The 20,749-nt window shown below is 37.2% G+C and overlaps 1 protein-coding gene across 3 annotated transcripts in view; it reads left to right on the top strand.

Moving 5' to 3' along the window:
- The window catches only part of DNAJC5B (DnaJ heat shock protein family (Hsp40) member C5 beta), an 89,425-nt gene that overhangs the window by 56,689 nt on the left and 11,987 nt on the right, over positions 1-20,749 (top strand). For all 3 annotated transcript variants that reach the window (XR_005530928.1, XR_005530929.1, XM_039246990.1), the window contains 2 exons: positions 2,161-2,374; positions 6,491-6,662. Coding sequence is in view for 1 of the 3 variants with exons in the window: in XM_039246990.1 (XP_039102921.1) it covers positions 2,161-2,374; positions 6,491-6,662 (386 nt within the window). In the remaining 2 variants the exon portion in view is untranslated. The remainder of the gene's footprint in view (positions 1-2,160; positions 2,375-6,490; positions 6,663-20,749) is intronic.

Genomic DNA, 20,749 nt, shown 5'->3' with positions numbered 1-20,749 from the left:
GAATCCAACCACTTCTCATTATATCCTCCACCACCATACTGATCAGAACCACCATGAACTTTTCCTTAAAGAGTCTCCCTGCTTTGGTTTTTGTCCTCTCCAAGAGTCAGTAATCCTTCTAAAACTCAAGTCAAATCATACCACTCTTTTTTCTCAAAAAACCCCAATGGCTTCCCACGTCACCTTAGAAGACCAAAAGCCAAAGTCCTTACAATGGCCTACTAACATCGTGTGCCTTTTTAAAATTAAAAATATAAAAAAGGCAGCCTAGTGGTGGTTAAGAGCATGTGCTCAAGGTCTGTGCTCAAATTGCCTGTGTACAAAGCCTGGCTCTAATTATTCGCTGTGTGATACTGGGCAGTTACTTAACTTTCTGGTGGCTAAATTTCCTTACCTGTAAAATGGGATCGTTATAATACCTATTTCATAGAGTTGTGATAAATATTTTAATGAATATTTATATCATGCTTACAATAGTGCTGGCATATAGTAAACATTATAGAAGATCTTTTAAATGACAACATTGACATTTTATGCTATTAGCATAAGATTTCATTATGAATTCTGCACATTAGGAAACCTAGATACCCCAAACATCTCTCAAAAAGCATGAAAATGTTTTAAAGAAATTTAAAATGAGCTATCATTGTTTTATTCCCTTTGTTTATTCTGAGTTCAGAGTGGCTTTTACACCATACTTTTTAGGTATTTTGGTACTGATGCTGAGCTGCTTAATCACCTACTTCCTAACCAGCAATATTGTAATTCCTAAAATAGGTGTGATTTTTTCCCAGCTTATTGTGTAGACTGACTTATGAAGTAGACTTTACTTTTCTGCTCTACTATAGCCTTTTACTACTGCATTAAAATGTAGCAGTTTAATCTAAACCAAAATAAAAGCTTAAAGTATATTCATCCATATAGCTATGATGGGCACAGTACAGAGAACAAATATAAAATTTCCAGTACAGAGTCATAAAAATTTGTTGAGTTTGTAGTTGAAAAATTACTACAGACTCAATTTTGAACACAGCTTTAATCATTATTTAAATTTGTCTGCAAAGGGAAGTGAAGGAAATGGCTACCAGCCAGACCCTGACTATCGTAGTTCAGTTCTCACATTCATGTTACAGTTACAGGTTTTTAAATACTTGCGTATAACTGAAGAATAAATTACCCTCAAATCTCAATCTCTCTCTCTCTCTCTCTCTCTCTCTCACTCACACACACACATCACTGCAACACAACACATACATATACTCTTCAGGAGCTGATTCATGATCCACAGAGAAGAGACTAAATTTCCACAGATTATTTGAAGTGGAAAGACCTATTTTAAAAGAAGTTAAATAGAGGTGCCTGGATGGCTCAGTTGGTTAAGCATTTGACTCCTCATTTCAGTTCAGGTCATGACCTCATGGCTCATGCAATCTAGCCCCATGTTGACATGGGGTTCTGACACACAGAACCTGCTTTGGATCCTCTGTCTCCCTCTCCCTCTGCCCCTCCACTGCTCACTCGCTCTCTTTCTCTCTCTAAATAAATAAATAAACCTTTAAAAAAAGGAAAAGGAGTCAAATATACATTTGAAAACAAGGGAAGTCATAGTATCTGTTCACAAAAACGAAAGGGAGTGAGGAAGGATTTGTGGAAAATTTGTGAAAAAGGTCGTAGTTTTATTCAAGGGAGTATGAATCAGACTTTTTTGGACAATTTTTAATTTGACTTATAGAATATGTGGTGTGAAGTTTTGTTGATTCCAGAAACTTGTTCCAGTTCTAAATGGAATTTTGGTGTAAACTTCTCCTCTTGCTCAAACTCTTAAAGGCCCCTGTATATGAGGTGGGCCACCGATCAGCTGCAAGGTGGAAATAAACTTCACGTATCTGCCAACAGCAAAATGGCTCAGACTCAAAAACCACGCAGCGATTGCGAATCCCTTTGAGGATGTGAGGAAAGAAACCACACTACTGGGCCGCACACAGAAACAGGAGACAACATCTAATGGAAACTTGCTTAGTTACATCAACATTTTGTGAAACTTACCATTTCACAGTAATTGCATGTAAAAATGATGTACAAAAGAACAGTGCCCCTCCTAAAATGTCATTGCAATTCTTGTCAAATAATAGGTTTCCTCACTTTTTTTTATTTTAAAAGAAAACTGGCCCTGAAACATCATCCAGACAAGAATCCAGATGATCCAGCTGCTGCTGAAAAGTTTAAAGAAATCAACAACGCCCACACAATACTTACCGACATGTCAAAGAGAAACATATATGACAAATATGGATCACTAGGACTCTATGTGGCTGAGCAATTTGGAGATGAAAATGTTAATACCTACTTCATGCTGTCAAGCTGGTGGGCAAAGGTAAATCAATTTTTTTGTTCAAAAACAATTTCCTAGAAAAACCATGATACTATTCACTCTTTTAGACTCCATCTCAGAGAAAATCTAAGCTTACTATATTATTAAATATTGTAAATAAAAAGAGAGACTGCTTTAATCCGAAGCTATTATTTGAGGATCATCTTTTGCTTTAGCTCATTAAACAACTATAAAACACAGCACAAATTAAAATAGCTCTAGACATTAATTATAAGTGAATCTGAGGCTTCAGGTTAATTCTGACTGGCCCCCCTCACCCCATGACTAATTAAGAACTGACTCATTGCTCAAAAGCAGAAATAATTTGTTAGTGTGACAACTGCTTGGTAAGTTATTATAGGACAAATTTAGCCATGTACCTTACTGTCTATAGCATAGGCTACATGAGCAAACACAGTATTTGGAGGATGTGTGGTAATGATGCCACAGGCTCACGTGAAGCCTGACTTGAAGTAGTGGAGAAGGAAATGGGGGGGGAGTGGGGGAGAGGGGGTGAGAATTAGTAGTGCTGAACAGGGTGTGGGAGAGACATAGAGGGAAAAGGGAAGAAAGGATATCTGGTCAAGAAGGCAACATTTTTAAGGACTTAGTACAATCAGAATTCACTTTTAACAGTAAACGTTGGGTGGTTTCCTAGAATTAGCATATGTTTAGTGATGGTTATACATTTGTTTATGAGTTTTAATATCCTTATCCTTTGATAAAAGCATATTTACATAGAAGCATACATATGATCCATCAGAATATTTTTGGACAATTCATAGATTTTGTGAAATAATAGAAGAGATAAGAGATAGGGGCACCTGGGTAGCTTAGTCGGTTAAGCGTCCGACTTTCGCTTAGGTCATGATCTCGCGGTTCGTGGATTCGAGCCCCGTGTCAGGCTCTGTACTGACTGCCAGCTCAGAGCCTGGAGCCTGTTTCAGAGTCTGTGACTCCCTCTCTCTCTGACCCTCCCCTGCTCACGCTCTCTCTCTCTCTCTCCTAGAAATAAATTAAAAAAAAAAAACATAAAAAAAGAAGAGATAAGAGATAATAAGAGATAATTGATAATTTTAAAAACTGCAGATCTCCAAAAAGAGAGGTTGCATGGTCAGTAGGATTCTGATTGTCATTTTCTTCCACTAAAATAAACCTTGCTAAAGTGAAGTTTTATTATGCAGGTAGAGAGAGAATATATTTTTGCAAATAAGCATGGAGAGTCTACAACCTAAAGTGACACTTGTCTTCTACAGTCTCCAAAATGTCTTTTCCTAGAGATAACTGGGATCCCACTTGAGATCCCCTTTCTCTATTGCTGAAGACCTGAGAGAGAGAGACAATTTCCCGCTGAGTGGATTTGGACCTTGGAATGGGACAATATATTTACGATAGATTGAATATTCATATAAAATGTAGGTTTTAGGGGGCTTGCCTGGGAACCTAATCTCCAGGTGTGACATTCTCTCCATGGGAAGGTATCTCTGGCATTCTAGATAATTTACACACTAGCACCTGGTTGCATATAGGGCTGTCCCGCATGAAAACAAATAGGTTTCCTTCCTGAGGAAGTTGACAAAATTGATCAAAATTCATATAGAAAAACAGATGTTGTCCAGCAGTATTAGAGATATATGAAATAATTCCTGATGTGGCTCTTTAAAAATAAGGCCACACACAAAATATCTACTTTCTTCTGCTTATGTCAAAAGCCTAATTGCACCATGCCCATTAGAGTGGGCTGGCACATAGTGATCATGTATTAAGTATGCATTAAATGAATGATTTATTGTACCACTGAAAGTAGTATTTCAAAAATATTGGACTCCTGGGGCACCTGGGTGGCTCAGTCGGTTAAGTGTCCAACTTCAGCTCAGCTCACGATCTCATGATTTATGACTTTGGACTTTATGCTGTCAGCGTAGACCCTGCTTTGGATCCTCTCTCTGCCCCTCCCCTGCCCGCACTCTCTCTCTGAAAAATAAACATTAAAAAAAATAAATCTTCCCATTAAAAAAATTAATGGACTCCTACTTATGCTCAGTAGTGTGCTAAGTACTGAGTATATAAGTCAAGGTTATTTGTGTAGCAGGCAACCAATCTAGTTGGATTAAGTAAAGAACAAATCAGTATATGAATTAAAGGAAATGTTCAGCGAAGAGTAAATATGGGAGCTGCATGGTAAAGACAAAAGGGGACAAAAGTAGGTAAAGAAAGGAGGAGCTGTTTGGGCAATAGCTCAGGAACACTGCACAGAAAGGTTCTGGAGGCAGCTGGTGAGGAGGGCGGTGTTGCAGTTTTGTTCTCAGAGTAATTTTCTTAAGTCTATGAAAATGTAGTATACCCACAGCTAAAAGATTATAGGCTCCCTCACCCCAAGCCACTGTAGCTCCACCACATCCCGGCGGCGGGAGTCACAGAGAGGCAGTGGGGGCTAGGAAGCGGGAATGAGCCAGGGGAGTTTCATCAGCGTCAAGGATTTCTACCTGAAGTTACTGGGGAACTGCATACACACAAGGTGATCTTTATGCTCTTTGCTATTTTTAGAGAAAATGTACATTCTGATTCAAAACACTTCCTATTTCAAATAACATTTTTTTACAATCATTATTTTGATGAATTGAAAAATTGGCTTATTTTAACTTAAATGGGGTGTTGGGAGAGTTTCTTTTCACCTTTAGCTATGGCAGACTTACTAAGCAAATCTTTCATATGCTTGTGGGGAAATCCTGGTTCTGACTGTTCACTAAAACAAACTGTCTATCTATTAATTACTTTATACATTCATTAATTCAGTAGGTATTTTATTGTCTCCCACATGCCAGGTACTAAATCCTCAGGCAGGAGGGATTAAAAGATGACTACCATATAGTTATAGCCTTCAAATCTCTCAGTCTAATGTGAGACAGACTTGTAAACAGATAAACGTCCTAAGGTGTCAACAACAGCAACTAAACCTGGGAGAAATTTCTATCGAGTACAGCTGGGGCACAAAGGAGAGAGTAATTGTTTTATTAGTTTATTTTTTAATAGTTTACTGTCAAGTTGGTTTCCACATAACACCCAGTGCTCATCCCCACAAGTGCCCTCCTCCATGCCCATCCCCCCTTCCACTCCCCCACTCCCATCAGCCCTCAGTGTGTTCTCAGCTTCAAGAGTCTCTCATGGTTTGCCTCCCTCCCTCTCCCCCACTATTTTCCCCTTCTTCTCCCCACGGTCCTCCGTTACATAATTGTGTTAGAGTGAGGGGGATCAGGAAAGATGTCAGAGAGGGGAGCTTTGAGAAGAATTTTAAACCCAGAGTTGACATTTGTTAGATGGCTGAGGAATGGGAAGGGGCCCTCTGGGCAGACGAATCCACAGGGAGAGCAAAGCCAAGGAAGTCATGGCAGGCATGGGGCTGTGCTAATTCAGGGAAAGGTTTTGAAGCCAGATGAGCATTAATCAGGGGCTCCAGCCTTTCCTGAGAGGCGGGACAGCTGCTGCGTAGGTTCAAGAGAACACGCATTTCATTAAGTTCCAACAACAATGTGCAGAGTAGAGGTGGAGGCAAGAGTGGAGGCAAGGAGGCTAGTTAGGAGGCTACTGACATGTTAAAGGCAGAGATAAGGAGATCTTTCTAAAGTCTTTACCAAACATGAGAGAGACAAGGGAGAGGGTGCAAGAGATCTTGAAAAGGTTCTGGCAAGACCTAGTGACTAAGAGAAATGAGGAGGTGGGAGGGAGAGCTATTAATAGATCTTCTTTAGTGAAAATGATTCAATCCCCTTGGTTAGGTCACTTGACCTGTAGAGATTGTCTGTGTGTGGTTTTGTTTGCTCTACTGTTAATAATGATCACCACAGCTCATGAATAAAGAAGAAAACATCACTCTTCATTACTGTGGCTACAAGTCACTTCCTGTGAGTTGTTAGGCAAAATTTACAAGGAATTTGTTTCCAAGGCAACTAAAAAGCTAGTTCTTGCATGGAATGAGGATGAGGGTGAATATGTGGTCCTCAGGATGAACTGCAGTATCTTCAGGTCTCTGGAGATACACGGATGCACACGTAAGTTCTGGTGTTCTCCCGCACCCCACCGTCCCTCACCCCTATTTCACTTTCTCTCTGTTTCCCCTAGACCCTGTTCGTCATCATTGGACTCTTGACTGGCTGTTATTTTTGCTGCTGCCTATGCTGCTGTTGCAACTGCTGCTGTGGACACTGCCGGCCCAAATCATCGGCACCAGAAGAGGACTTTTATGTGTCCCCAGAGGATCTTGAGGAGCAGATCAAGACCGACATGGAAAAAGGTGGAGTAAGATGAGAGCAGAGCTAGTGTGTGTCCCTTCACAGACCTGACCAAGCACAAGGTCCCTGGTGATGGTTATCACTAAAGTGAGAGAGATCTAAAAACCCAATGAGGGGAATCCCACAGATTGTCAGCTTTGGTACCTCTTTTGGAGAGGATGAAGGGGCAGTTACCTTTCCTGGCCACAGAGAAAAGCAGAACCTGACACCATTAGAAATAAATGATAAAATATGCTGATCACAAAGCAAAACCAGTACAATTCATGATGTTGTTACAAGAGCGTTGAGGGGGTTTGGGTGGGAATACCTGAGATATGAGAACCAAGCCTGTTAACGTTAGGATCTCTATTCAAATAGAAGAAAATGAACACCAACAACTCTGGTCTCTTCTTCTTTCAAATCACTTGATAGTGAGTTTTGGGTAGAATGGGGAAGGGTAATCTTTTTTCCCTCAAAATGTAGCTTCCTTCCAAATCCACACATTCAGAGGCAGCCTCAACTAGCATCAAGAATATTGTCCTATGTGAATGGGGCACATGTTTATCTATGTGTATACATGACCATGAAATATTACTTGATTCTTCAAGTTTATTCTACCCAGAAATGATAAAGAAAAAATATAAAGAAAGAGAAAACCTCACAAAACTCACAAAACCAGGAATACTTCATATGCTCTGGGAAACTTCTCTGGTAAACAAGTTGAAGTCCAACCTGCCATGGCCTTCTCTGTCTTGCAGCCATAACCCTACTACCATTTTTCTCCTGTGGAATGCATCATTATTCTGTATTACAGACTTCATCACTAAATCACAAAGAACCCTGGACAGTCGAAAAAAAGAATTACTTGATAATTTCCAGGCAGTAGCCCACTGTTGTCAGAATTGCTGAAATTAGGAATGGTACACTTCTCTGGACTGTATCATACTTTGATTCTTTTGATCACAATTAAACAAAAGTTCAGTGACATCAAGCAGCTGAGACTATTTAAAGGCCTCCACATTCCTTTTATTCCCTATCAAATGTGATTCTAAGCAACGGTGTTATTATCCATCTTGAGTCCAGCTTGAAGGATTGAGTCTTCAATTATATGAATTATACTTAGTCCAGACCATTCCAGGATTGGGAGTCAGAGGAGACAGGGATTTTCCTGCAACCTATGACCCCTTCCTATGGGGACCAGAGGTGGCCAGTCTGGCAAATAGGTGGGTTACTGTAACAATTTTTTGTTATTGTCCTTGGAGACAAGTTGTGGGCCCATGGTGAAATATAATTACAACTGTCTTTTGCCTTATTTGGGATATAAAAGGACAATTAATCTTTTATTGAGGACATACGTACCAAAAAGAGCAAACAAGCAGTACTACTTAAAAATGGGTTAAACAGAAATGTGTGTGTGTTGTATAAACTCTTCTCCATGGAAGGGCCAGTGACCTTACATAACTTGCTTAGGAATGATGATCCCATCTGCCTTTGTAAGGGAGATGAACTGTTATTAGATCACATTAGCTGGCTCTGCTGGCTATAGGATCGCCCATAACATCCATCAGTACAGTACAGTACTCCATCACAGACAGAGGATAGGAAGGGGCAGTGAGATAGGAAAGTATTGTAATCATCATCCACTGTGTCAACCTTATCTTAACTTTTCTTGTACAGCAGAAGCCAAAACTAGGTAAATTGAACATAGATAGGCCAAATCCACTGTTGCACGCTTCTCTGAAAAGCCTCAAAGTCCTCTCCTGTTTTAAATTAGATAAAACCCCACCAGGTCATTTCAGCAGACCTCCTTTGCAGAAGATTTCTTTTCTGAAACAGAAATTTACACTCAGTGCCAAATTCCACCCAGGTTTCCTTCCTGCAGGGTGACTGGTGATAAATCTGTGTGCCTCTCACTGTCCTCACTTCTGACACCCCAGAGCTACCAACCCCATAGCAGAGGTCATATTCTAGACCAAGTCTGACTGTGTTACCAAGAATCCTTAAGCAAAAGACAAGCTTTATTCTATGCCTAAATATTTAAAAGCTCTATGCAGAGTTTACCCAGGTTTTATAGGGTCTGACACACAATTTGGGCAGTCCTCTTTAAGAAAAAAAGTACAAAATTAGAAACAAAAAATTAGATCTGAAAGTGAATATTTGGAATGAGAAAGGAAATCACAACAACTTGCAAAGCTTAAAAACTGAAAATATCATATATAAGAAAATCTAGAAAAATAGTGATAGTTTAACTGTCTGGCACACCTCTATAGTACTTTCCCCCTACTGTTTTCTGGATGCATTCATTATTCTTTGACTGCCTCTTCACTTAATAGTTTTGGGATGTCATTTTCTGTAGGAAGAATAGAAAAACAATTTTTTTCCTCTAGCATGTTTGATCAAAATTTGTTTTCTCTCATTGGTAAAGTAGAAAAAATTTCTTTTGGTTTTATAATTCATTAACAATAATGTCTAACTTTTAAGGGATTGCTTTAAATTTGGGAATATTATCTAGTCATTTCATATATAAGATGTAAGATTTGGAAGAATTTTCACAGGCCACTTTTTAAGTCTGCACATTTCCAACTTTGTTGTCCCTACATCACCTGATGCTTCCAGTAGAAGAGCCCCCCCAGGCACATTTGTATAGTGTGACATCACCTCTGGCATGGAGCTTTATGTCCCCTCAGCAAGTGAACTGGCGTAGGGAGCTATGGGGTATTCCTCAAGCCATTCCTATGCCAGTATGGATAGCAATAACTAACTATACACAGATTTGCTGAAAACTACAAATATATATCCCTTTAACCCCAAATGAAATTTATCACCTCCCTCTATTTCCCCTTAACCGAAGCCCCCAGAACATCCATAGACCCTCTATTGCCACCCATTAAGAAGAAAAGTATGACGGAGGGAAAGTCAAAGTGAAAAGAGACAGTGTTTTTGCTAATTACCATGAAATTATATTACTTTTGCAAATCTACAAAATATAAGCATACTGCTAGGGCCCCAAAGGCCCTTAGAAAGATTTGCACAGATAGAGGTCTCTGAAGATTCATTAACCATGCAGTAAATTTACCACTGCTCTTCAGTCTAGCATTTCATTACAAAACTTTATGCCTTCTTTGCAGCTAGGTTTCAGATTTTTACTCCACTAATCCAGAAACTTAATGTAGTTTACAGATAAAATTAATGTTAAGTTAAAGCTGTAAAGATGAAAGAGCAGATTCCACGAGAAGACTATGCTTTCTGGACTATGACCCAATAAATGTAATGTATCTTCTGTTCTGCAAAAGAAGGGGACTCACTTAAAGTTGTTTAAAAAAATATACTTCAGGGATGCCTGGGTGGCTTAGTCGGTTAAGCATCCGACTTTCGCTTAGGTCATGGTCTCGCGGTTCGTGGGCTTGGGCCCCGCGTCGGGCTCTGTGCTGACTGCCAGCTCAGAGCCTGGAGCCTGTTTCAGATTCTGTGTCTCCCTCTCTCTCTGCCCTCCCCTGCTCACGCTGTCTCTCTCTCTCTCTCCTAGAAATAAAGAAAAATATTAAAATATATATATATATGTATATATATACTTCAAAGGGGCTACCAATCATGCAGATATCAAGCTACTCACGACAAATGATAGGCAGCATTTGAGTTCATTAGAAGGCACTGGTGAGATATTAGCACTTTAAGATTTTTTTCAATGATTTTGAAATTAAATGAAATACGGCAAAACTTTCCTCACTGAGGGAATCATTATCTTCTATTGAATCTCATCATAAAATCCTAGGATTTTAGGGTTGGAGGAAATCTGAGTAGTCACCCCTTACCTTCTCACAACTTTTCCAGCAGACTCTGACTAACCTCATTTGAAAGCTGCCAATGGTGGGAAGGTTTGGGACTTTGTATGAAAGTGAGAGACACTCATAAAAATTCAACAACCACAGAAGGATTATAGAGTCAAAAGCAATTTTACACCGACCTTCTGGCACCAGCTCTCCAAGGATAACAACATTTAGAAAATTTTTGTAATATTTATGGGTTTTATGTTACAAAACTGTTATCATGTCTACATAGTTTTTGCTGCCTCTTTGCACAGCAAAATTTTTGACAAAAAATCAAATTTTTAAGTGAATTATGCTTTTAACATCATGTCTAAGAACTTTTACCCTAACCTTATGTCATAAAGATTTTTCTGCAAGGTTTTCTTCACTCTTTTTAAAAGTTTATTTATTTTGAGAGAGAAAGAGGGAGCGTGCACACTCAGGGAAGGAGCAGGAAGAGAGGGAGAGAGAGAGAGAGAGAATCCTAAGCAGGTTCCCCAGGTCCCACACTATCAGTGTGAGGCCCAATGCAGGGCTTGAAACCACCAGCCTGTGAGATCATGACCTGAGCCGAAATCAAGAGTCAGACGCTCAACTGATTGAGCCACCCAGGCACCCTTCCAATGTTTTCTAAAAGTGTTATAGTTTTATGTCCAACATTTAGATCTATGACTCATTTTAAGTTCATTTTTATTTACGGTATAGACTTAGGTCAACTTTGTTTTGTGGGGATTTTTTTGGCAAATGGAGTTTAATTGTTCCAACACTATTTGTTGAAAAGATTATCCTTTCTCCATTGAATTATCTTTATCCCTTTGTCAAAAATCAAGTGACCATACTTATATGTGTCTATTTATAGACTCTATTCTGTTCCATTGATCTGTGTATCTACCCTTTCACCAATAACACACCATCTTGCTTTCTGCAACTTTAAAGTCTTAAAATCAGCTAGTGTGATTCCTCCAACTTTATTTTTTTTAATTGTTCTGGTGACTCTAATATTATTCTGGTGACTCTAATATCTTTGCCTTTCTGTATGAATTTTAGTATCAAGTTATCTAAATCAACAGAAAATACCAATTTTTAAAATTAAAATTGCATTAAATTTATATATTGGTTTGGGAAAAATTGAGGTCTTTACTATGTTGAATCTTCCAGTCCAGCAACATGGGATGTGTCTCTACTTATTTAGGTCTCATTTTATTTATAATGAGTGTTCTGTAGTTTTCAGGATACAGAGATGGAATATGTTTTGTTAAATGGATACCTACGTATTTCATTTTGGGGTGAGCTATTGTAATGGGCACTGGTTTTTAATTTAAATTTCCAATTGTTCATTACAAGTATTTACAATTATTTTTGTGTATTGACTTTGTATCCTGTGTTCCTGTTAAGCTCACTTATTAATTTGTATTGTTGTGTGTGAATTCTTAGGATTCTCTATGATGCCAATTATGTCATCTGGAAGAAATAGTCTTATTTCTTCCATTCCAATCTGTATGTCTTTTATTTATTTTTCTTGCTTTATTCCACTGGCTAGAATTCCAACACTTGGTTTATTACTCTGCTGTCACCAGCTTCAAATTCTTAGCTTTAAAAAAATGTTTTTAAACATTTATTCATTTCTGAGAGAGACAAAGACAGAGAGAGAGACAGAGCATGAGCATGAGCATGAGCATGAGCAGGGGGAGGGGAGAAGTGAGAGGGAGACATGATCTGAAGCAGGCTCCAGGCTCTGAGCTGTACAGAGCCCGACACAGGGCTTGAACCCATGAACTGTGAGATCATGACCTGAGGGCAGGTTGAATGCTTAACCAACTAAGCCACCCAGGTGCTTCACTTCAAATTCTTAGCTTTTGAATCAAGTATAACACATTTTTCATTTTACACTGGGTTTTGCTAATTATGTAGCCAGGTCTGATAAAACATTTCTCTGAATGGACTAAAATCCGTATTTCAAGCTTGATACTCACTGGCAAGGACCTGAACAAAATACCTGTGGAGCATAATACCCTACTTTTAGGGAAGACTGAAGCTAATTGAGATGATAAGGTGGGGTGAGGAGAAGTAGGTGGAACAAGGGTTTTATATAAATTATCAATTTAAATGCTATGCTACAGATTATCCTGTGCTTAGAGATTTGGTCAGTAATGAAGATTACAAATTTGAAAATTTATGTTTCATATTTATTAATTTTCAAAGAAGTATGGTTAGAAAATCTTATATTGTTCTGAATGTAATTCTCAGAAATGCCAAGATAAAAAGTAATAAATAAAACTAATTGAGATTATCTTCTCTCCAGATTAAAAGTTATAGTTCCTTAATACTTTATTGGCTTCTTTCGCCTAATTAGACTAACAAAGAAGAAAGAAGCTAACTGGAGGAATATATTTCAGATTTGAATTCAGTGTCTAGACACCTCAAACTTCTCTTTTAAGGACACATTGTAGAACATTGTAGATATTTTTTAATTTATGAAAATCCAAATTTAAAATATCAAACTCTTTTTTAGCCAACTAAATTCTTAAAAAACATTAGAGATGTTTTTCACCTGGCTTGAGACGGTTTAATATTCTAGTTTTAGATCTAAAGCCTACAATTTTTCTTGGATATTTTTTATTATGTGCATATTACAAGCATACCTACTCCTTGACACTGGCTAATGCCTAAGATACCTTTTGATGCTGTAAATGGTGCCAGTTTCTGTTTGAAAGTAGTGGTACAGGGTGGGATTTGGTAGGAGAGAGGAAAGATTAACTTTAGTTATTGTGTCTCTTTCAACTATGTGACAAGGTATAATCCAGCTTCTACTCTTAAGAAAGGGGGAAAGTCCAGTGGTATCTTCAATATTCACAGGAAGCTATAGAGTTTGTAAACTGATATCCATCTCTTACTTAAAATAAAAATATACTCCCATTGGGATCCTAGGAACACAGGGAAATTCTATTATTCTTATGAATCAATCAGGATCAAATAGAAGAGAGAAAGTATCTGAGGAGGGGAGTCCATCATCCCCTTTTGTTTTCATCTTGGAAAATTTGAAACTTGAAAGATAAAGGTAATAAATACCAGGTGATTTCCCTTCCTTTCAAACATTCCGAATTTGAAGTTCCACTTTGTGAATTTTTGAGTGGTATACTTAAAACAATCTCATTTAGACCCTATATACTCCTCTGTTAGCTGAAGACCACAATGAAATCAGAATACTACTGCTAGCTGAGAGAATTTTGTAGACCATCTTCAGATACCCTGTTTCCTGGGACTGTGTGTGTGTGTGTGTGTGTGTGTGTGTGTGTGTGTGTGTGTGTGAGAGAGAGAAACAACATGCAGAAGCAAGAGCATAAGTGAGAACCAGTTATCTCTAAACACCCTGGCAAAACAATCCAAGAATACAACAGCTAAATTCAGTGTTGGTTTTTTTCCCCCAAACTGAAGGCAATGGACTGAAAACTCCCAGTTAAACCCTAAATATTTTTTTGGTGCAATCACAATTTCCCTATTTTTGGAAGGAGAGGGAATAAGATACCTATGGAGATTTCATAGTGTTGACCTTGGATCTAAACATGTGCTATTCCATGATAGAAAAATCTATTGATTGTTTAACGGTTCTTGTTACTCACCTGGATAAAACCCAAATAAATTCACAGCCACTGAGCTGAAGAGGCCATATGGCTTATAATTAGACTCCTGCTCTTAGCCAAGATATTGAAACATTTATTACATTTGCTCTGTAGCAATCATCACACTTCGCTGCTCAGGAAAAGGGCACCAAGGAAGAGATTAAATTCACCTTCCCTCTTTCCACCAACCCCCACTCAATCTCCCTCCTGCCTCCTTTCCTGCAACCAAAAGGGACCCATTTCTAAAAATAATTCATGGAAAAAAATTCTTGCAACTAACTAATCCAAAGTCCTTTATACCTTTATATAATAAATACATCAAGGCCCTAGGCAAGGGGACCAGGACAAGGGAGTCAGCTCAGAATGCTGCCCCAAAAGCCGCTCAAAGAGGATCCAAAGTTTCTTCAATTTTTGGCTGCCAAGGTTCAGTGAACAAATTTAGTAGACAGGTTTATTAAGATAGTTTTCCCACAGCAAACATTTATTGAGCACTTCATATTTGTTAGACATTGTGGAAGCAGTTAGAAAAAGAAAATACATGGACCCTGCTATCTGGGACTTTACGACCTAGCAGAGGAGATGGGGAGACAAATGTCAAATAATGACACAACCCTAGCTAATTTACAAGTACAAGCACACCAAAGAAGAGGCTCAGGGGCTGTGACGATAAAGACTAAGAGGACTGGCTTGAGAGACAAGGTAACAAGGAACTGAAGAGCATACATGGCAATCTATTATCCCTGCAAAGCAAATCGAAGGATTCAGGGAAGGATAGCTTCTCTGAGGAAGTGACATCTAAAGCTGAAGACGTAAAGGAGGAGAAGTTGAGGTCTAGGAGATTGTGGGGATGGAGAACCCTAGAAGGAATGAATCTTGATACCAACAAAGTGTTGGCACAGTATCTCCCTACAACCTGTAGATAAGATGGCAAATAATGTTCTCCATGCCAGACAAAGCAGTGAAAGTCATATTGGGCTGTTCTATTGAACAATTTTATCAAGGAATTGAGTGAAGCAGAAGTTGTACATAGATCACAGTTGCAAATGACCCCCAAATGGGATATGTTCAAACGAGCGCTCATAACATCAAAGTAAAATGTGATGGAGGGAAAGCAGCTGGAATCCTGGACATTTTGCTAGAGAAAGGCAAGAGCAGTAAGATTTAACCAGATAAAGGGGAAAGGAGTTCAGAGAAACTCAGGAGGTTCTGAGGAGGAAATGACAAAAATGTAGAGGAGAGGTGAAACTTTATTCAGCCATAAAAAGGAATGAAATACTGACACATGCTACAATGTTGATGAATCTGTAAATATTATGCTACGTGAAAGAAACCAGACACCAAAGGACAAATATTGCATGATGCCATTTATATTAATTAGCCAGAACAGACAAGTCCACTGAGGCAGAAAGTAGACTGATGGTGGCCCAGGGCCTCAGGACGGGAGAAACAGGAAGCAACTGCCTAATAGGTACTAGGTTTCCTTTGGGGGGGATGTCATGTAACTAAAGAGAAGTGGTGAATTATACCAAATTGTTCACTTTCAAATGATTGATTTTATGTGAGTCTTATCTCAATTAAAAAATACACAGGTGTGCCTGGGTGGCTCAGTCAGTTAAGTGCCCAACTCTTGGTTTCGGCTCAGGTCATGATCTCTTGGTTCATGAGTTCGAGTCCCATATCAGGCTGTCTGCTAACAGTATGAAGACCACCTAGGATTCTCTCTCTCCCCACTTCTCTCTCAAAATAAATAAACTTAAAAAAAATATAGTGGAGAGGGGTAGAACAAGATTTGATTAGAAAAAGAAATTACCCTTCATTCAGAAAAGGAGAAGGTTCTTTGTTCTCTGCAAATTCACACATGGCAGGGAATGGGGGATACCACAGGCCTACCCAACTCGCAAAGTAAGGGGAAATGAGAAAGTGGATTATTAGCCTTTAATGCCAGCTACTTGGAGAGCAGATACTATTAGTGGCTATAGCCAAGAGCTTTGGAGTCAGACAAATCCATTTCAAGCTCTAACTACAGGTTACTGGCTGCGGTGTTGGTGGTAATTTACTTAATTCCTTAATCTATTATTGTTTTTACTGAATATTAAATACATACAAATATCATGACTTGACTTCATACCTTTTATAAAAAGAATATTGCCATTACCTTTTCAGTTCCTTGTTGACTTTTCCCTCTGCTATCTTAAATCATTTGTAATCATTTTTCCCTTCAATTTTATTGAGATATTTGACATACAGCACTGTTTCAAGTATACAGCATAATGACTTGACTTATATATATTTATGAAATGATTACCACAATATGTTTATCATCCCATTTGGATACAATAAAAAGGGGGAGAGGGGGAAATATTTTCCCTGTGATGAGAGCTTTTAGGATTTATTCTATTAGCAACCTTCAAATATACCATATAGCAGTGTTAGCTATAATCATCATGTTGTATATGACATGCCCAGATATTATTTATCTTATAACTGCAAGTTTGTACCTTTTAACTACCCTCACCTCTGGTAACCACAAATCCACTCTCTTTTTCTGTAAGTTATTTTTTTAATCCAAACATAAGTGAGATCATACAGTATTTGTCTTTATCGGGCTTACTTTACATAGTTTAATGTACTCAGATTCTATCCATGTTGTTACAAATGGCAAGATTTCTTTCTTTTTTGTGGCAGAATAATATTCCATCACACACACACACACACACACACACACACACACACTTTCTTTATCCATTCAAACATCAGTGGACACTTAGGTTGTCTCCATCCATGTCCTGGCTATTATAATGTAATAATTTCCTTAATATTCATTTTAGTATTATAAACACATAAATTTACATTCCTCATCAGCATATTGCTTGGTTTTGCATATTTCTTTTTTTTTATTTTGATTTTATTTTATTTATTTATTTTATTATTTTTTTTTTTTTACAAATAGTTTATTGTCAAATTAGTTTCCACATAACACTCAGTGCTCATCCCCATAAGTGTCCTCCTCTATGGTTTTGCATATTTCTGAACTTTAAGTGAATGGGCTTATATTCAACAATTATCCCCTAGCTTGCTTTTTTCACTCAACATCGTATTTCTAAGATCCATTCACATTGTGACTGCCTTTTCACTGTTGTATAGTATTCTTCTGTGAGAAGATCCCATAAATTTATTATTTGCCCATTCTACTGCTAGCAGATATTTGGGTAGTTTCCACATTGTTGCCATTACAAGCAATGCTTCTATGAATGTTCTTATACATGTCTTCTGGTGCATAAGTGCTAGCAGCAAATACCTTTGTCAAAGTGTTTGTACATCTATGCTTTATTAGATAATGCCAAGTTGTTCTCCAAAATCATGACACTAATTTCCATTCCTACTAACAGTTAACGAGAGCTCCTGTTGCTCCACATCCTTGTCAACTTTTGATATCAGCAGGCTAATTGTGTGCCAGTCTGGTGGGTGGGAAACGGAGTACCATTGTGGTTGTACTTTTTATCTCATCTTTTCATATGCTTGTTGTTCATTTGAGTTTGTCCTTCTATCAATTGCCTATTCGAATCTTTTGCAGGTTTTCATTATATCATGTACTTTTTGTAACTGATTTTTTACATTTGAGTATTAACTCTTTATTATGTTTGTTTAAAATTTATTTTCTCAGTTTATGTCTTGGTATTTTTCACTCTATGGTATCTTTTGACACACCAAAGTTCTCAGTTTCAATGTAATAAAATGTCAACTGTTGCCTTTGTCTTTGGTGATTTTTGTATTATAAGAAATCTTTCCCTATCCCAAGGATATAAAGGGATTCTTCTATATGGTCTTCTCAAAGTTTATAGTTTTGCTCTTCACACTTGCATGTTTAATCATCTGCACTGATTTTTATATGTCATATGATGTATGGTTCTAGTTTCAAGTTTTCCATATAGAAAAAAAATTGTCACAGCACAGTGATTTCTAGTCTTGGTTTTAGAATACACTAAGTTTCAACAGATACATGGAGGAGTTTCTTTCTGGTCTTTCTGTCCTGGTTCACTGCTTCTTTTGTCTATCTGTATGCAACACCAGGCCCATTTATAAAATTCCTCATACTGTTTAGGCAAGTCTTTCTGCTCCGTTTTTCAGGGGAGTCTTACATATCCTTGGCCTTTTGCTTTTCCATATAAATTTTAGAATCAGCTTTGTCAAGTTTTTAAACAAAAGGTATTTAAATAAAATCTTTGGAATCTTGTTTAGAATTGCAATGACTGTAGATCAATTACATAGTACTGACATTTTTAAAAATGTATCTTCTAACATGTGACATGGTATATCCTTTCATTTATTTAGGTCTTCTTTATTGGCTTTTGCTAAAGATATCTTATACACCTTTGGTTACATTTATTCCTGAATACTTTCTCCATTTATATAATTACAAATACATAATATTAGTTTTCTATTTTGTTTTGGTATACAGAAATGTGTTTTTAAACATTGATTTTGAATTAAAGAAACTCGCTAAGCTCTCTATTTCCAAATATTTACCTGTAAATTCTTCAGGGTTTCTACATTGCTTATGTCATGTGTGAACAGTGATAGTTTTGGTTCTTCCTTCCCATCTAATTTTTTTGCCTCTGTCTTGCCTTTCAGTTTTTGCTGAAACTACTGGTAAAATGTTGACGAGAAGATGCTTTCAAGATTACATCCTAACTATGAGGCTTGCTGTAGGTTTTTGATCAAGAAAACTGTCTCTGTTCCTACTTGTTAGAACTTGGTCATGAGTGCGAAATTTTATCAAATATTTTTTTCTTCATCAGTTGAGATGGTCATGATTTTTCTCCCTTAATCTGTTACTGTGAAGAACTACAGAAGTTATCTTTCCAATGTTAATCCTGCATTCTTGAGATAAACCCAATACAGTCATGATGAATTAACTATTTTGTTTTTTGACAAAATGGGTTTGCTAATGTTTTGTTTTAGATGTTTGTATCTGTTAATGAGTGAGCTTGGTCTACAATTTTCCTTTCTCAAACTTTCCTTATAGGGTTCTACATCAAGATTATGCCTCATGAAATAATTAGAAACTATTCTTTCTTTTTAAACTTCTCTTAAAGAGTTTGTGTGTTATTAGATTTATTTCTTTCTATAGGATTTTGTAGGACTTTCTGGGCTACTGTGTGACTGTACAAATTTTAAATTACTGATTCAATGTTTTTAATGTTTATAGGCCATCTAGATTTGCTTAATTAAAAAAATCAGTACTTCAAAATTTCCTCTTATTATCTTTCATGCATCTATAGTACCTGTATTAATGTCCCATTTTTCATCTTATATTGGTTATGTCTGATTTTAATTTTTTAGCCATTCTATCAGATATTTGAAAATTTAATTGGTCTTCTCAAATAAATAACTTTTGGTTTTGATTCTCTCGTATATTTGTTTCTATTTAATTAATTTCTATTCTTTATTGTTTCTCTTAATTTATTAATTTTATAACTTCTTAATTTTTGTACTTAATTTTCAGCCTTTATTCTTTTATGATATTAAGCATTTAAGGCTATAAATTTTCCTATAAACAACACTTCAGCATCACACACACATGTTCTTATGTTGTTCTTATAATCTGAGTTCTAAATACTTTCTCACTTCCATTATAATTTTTTCTTTGATCTCTAAGTTAGGCTTATATATGTTTTAACTTGTAGACCTGTGGGGGGTTTTCAGGTTCTTTATTGTTGTTTGTGTCTAACTTGCCTGCATTGTCATCAGAAATTGTGGAGAGTATGATACAATAATAGTTCAAAATGTCTTGAGACTTGCTTGCTCTGTATCCTAGAACTTAATTTTTATGAATGTCCTATGTTGCTTCAAAACAATGTATTCTGCATTTGTTAGGTTCACTGTTCCACATAGGACTATTAAATAAACCCAACTTATTGTATGTACTAGTTTGCTAGGGCTGCTGTTAACACAGAACCACAGACAAGGTGGCTTGAACAACAGAAATATATCCACTCACAAGTCTGGAGGTTAGAAGCAAAAGATTAAGGTGTCATTAAGATTGACTCCCTCTGAGGCCTCTCTTTATGGCAGGTAAATGGCCATTTTCTCCTATGTCTCCACATGGTCTTCCCTCTGTGTATCTATGTCCTAATATCCTCTTCTTATAATGACACCAGTTATACTGCCTGAAAGCCCACCCTGAATCTCATTTAACTTTATTACCTCTTTAAGGACTCTCCCTCCAAATATGATTCATATTCGAGGTACTAGGGGTTAGAACTTTAACATATGAGCCAGGGGGTAGGGGGGAAAGAGGTATGTGTGACACAGTTTAGTCCACAACATTGTACTTTTCAAATTCTTTATATCTTTAAAGATTTTTTGGTTTGCTTCATCAGTCAGTTACTGAAGGAAGCATTCAAATCTTCCACCATGATGATGGATTCTTTCTATAAAGTCTGTCAGTTTTGCTTCATATATTTTGAGGCTATTTTATTAGTTTAGAATTTTTATAGCTTTTGGTGAATTGAATATTATATTGTTATGTAGTTGCTCTTTAGCTGTATCAACGCTTTTTGTCTTGTATTTTGTCTGTTAAAATATAGTTACATTAGCTTTCTCTTATTAACTAATTAATTAACTTACTTACTTACTTAGAGTGTACACCTGAGCCAGGGAGGGGCAGAGGGAGAGAGAGGG

This window comes from Hyaena hyaena, unplaced genomic scaffold, assembly GCF_003009895.1.
Source record: "Hyaena hyaena isolate Hyena2069 unplaced genomic scaffold, ASM300989v1 scaffold_287, whole genome shotgun sequence".
Lineage (NCBI taxonomy): Eukaryota > Metazoa > Chordata > Mammalia > Carnivora > Hyaenidae > Hyaena > Hyaena hyaena.
Note: the sequence above shows the minus strand (reverse complement) of the source record. Positions and strands in the feature narration are given on the sequence as shown.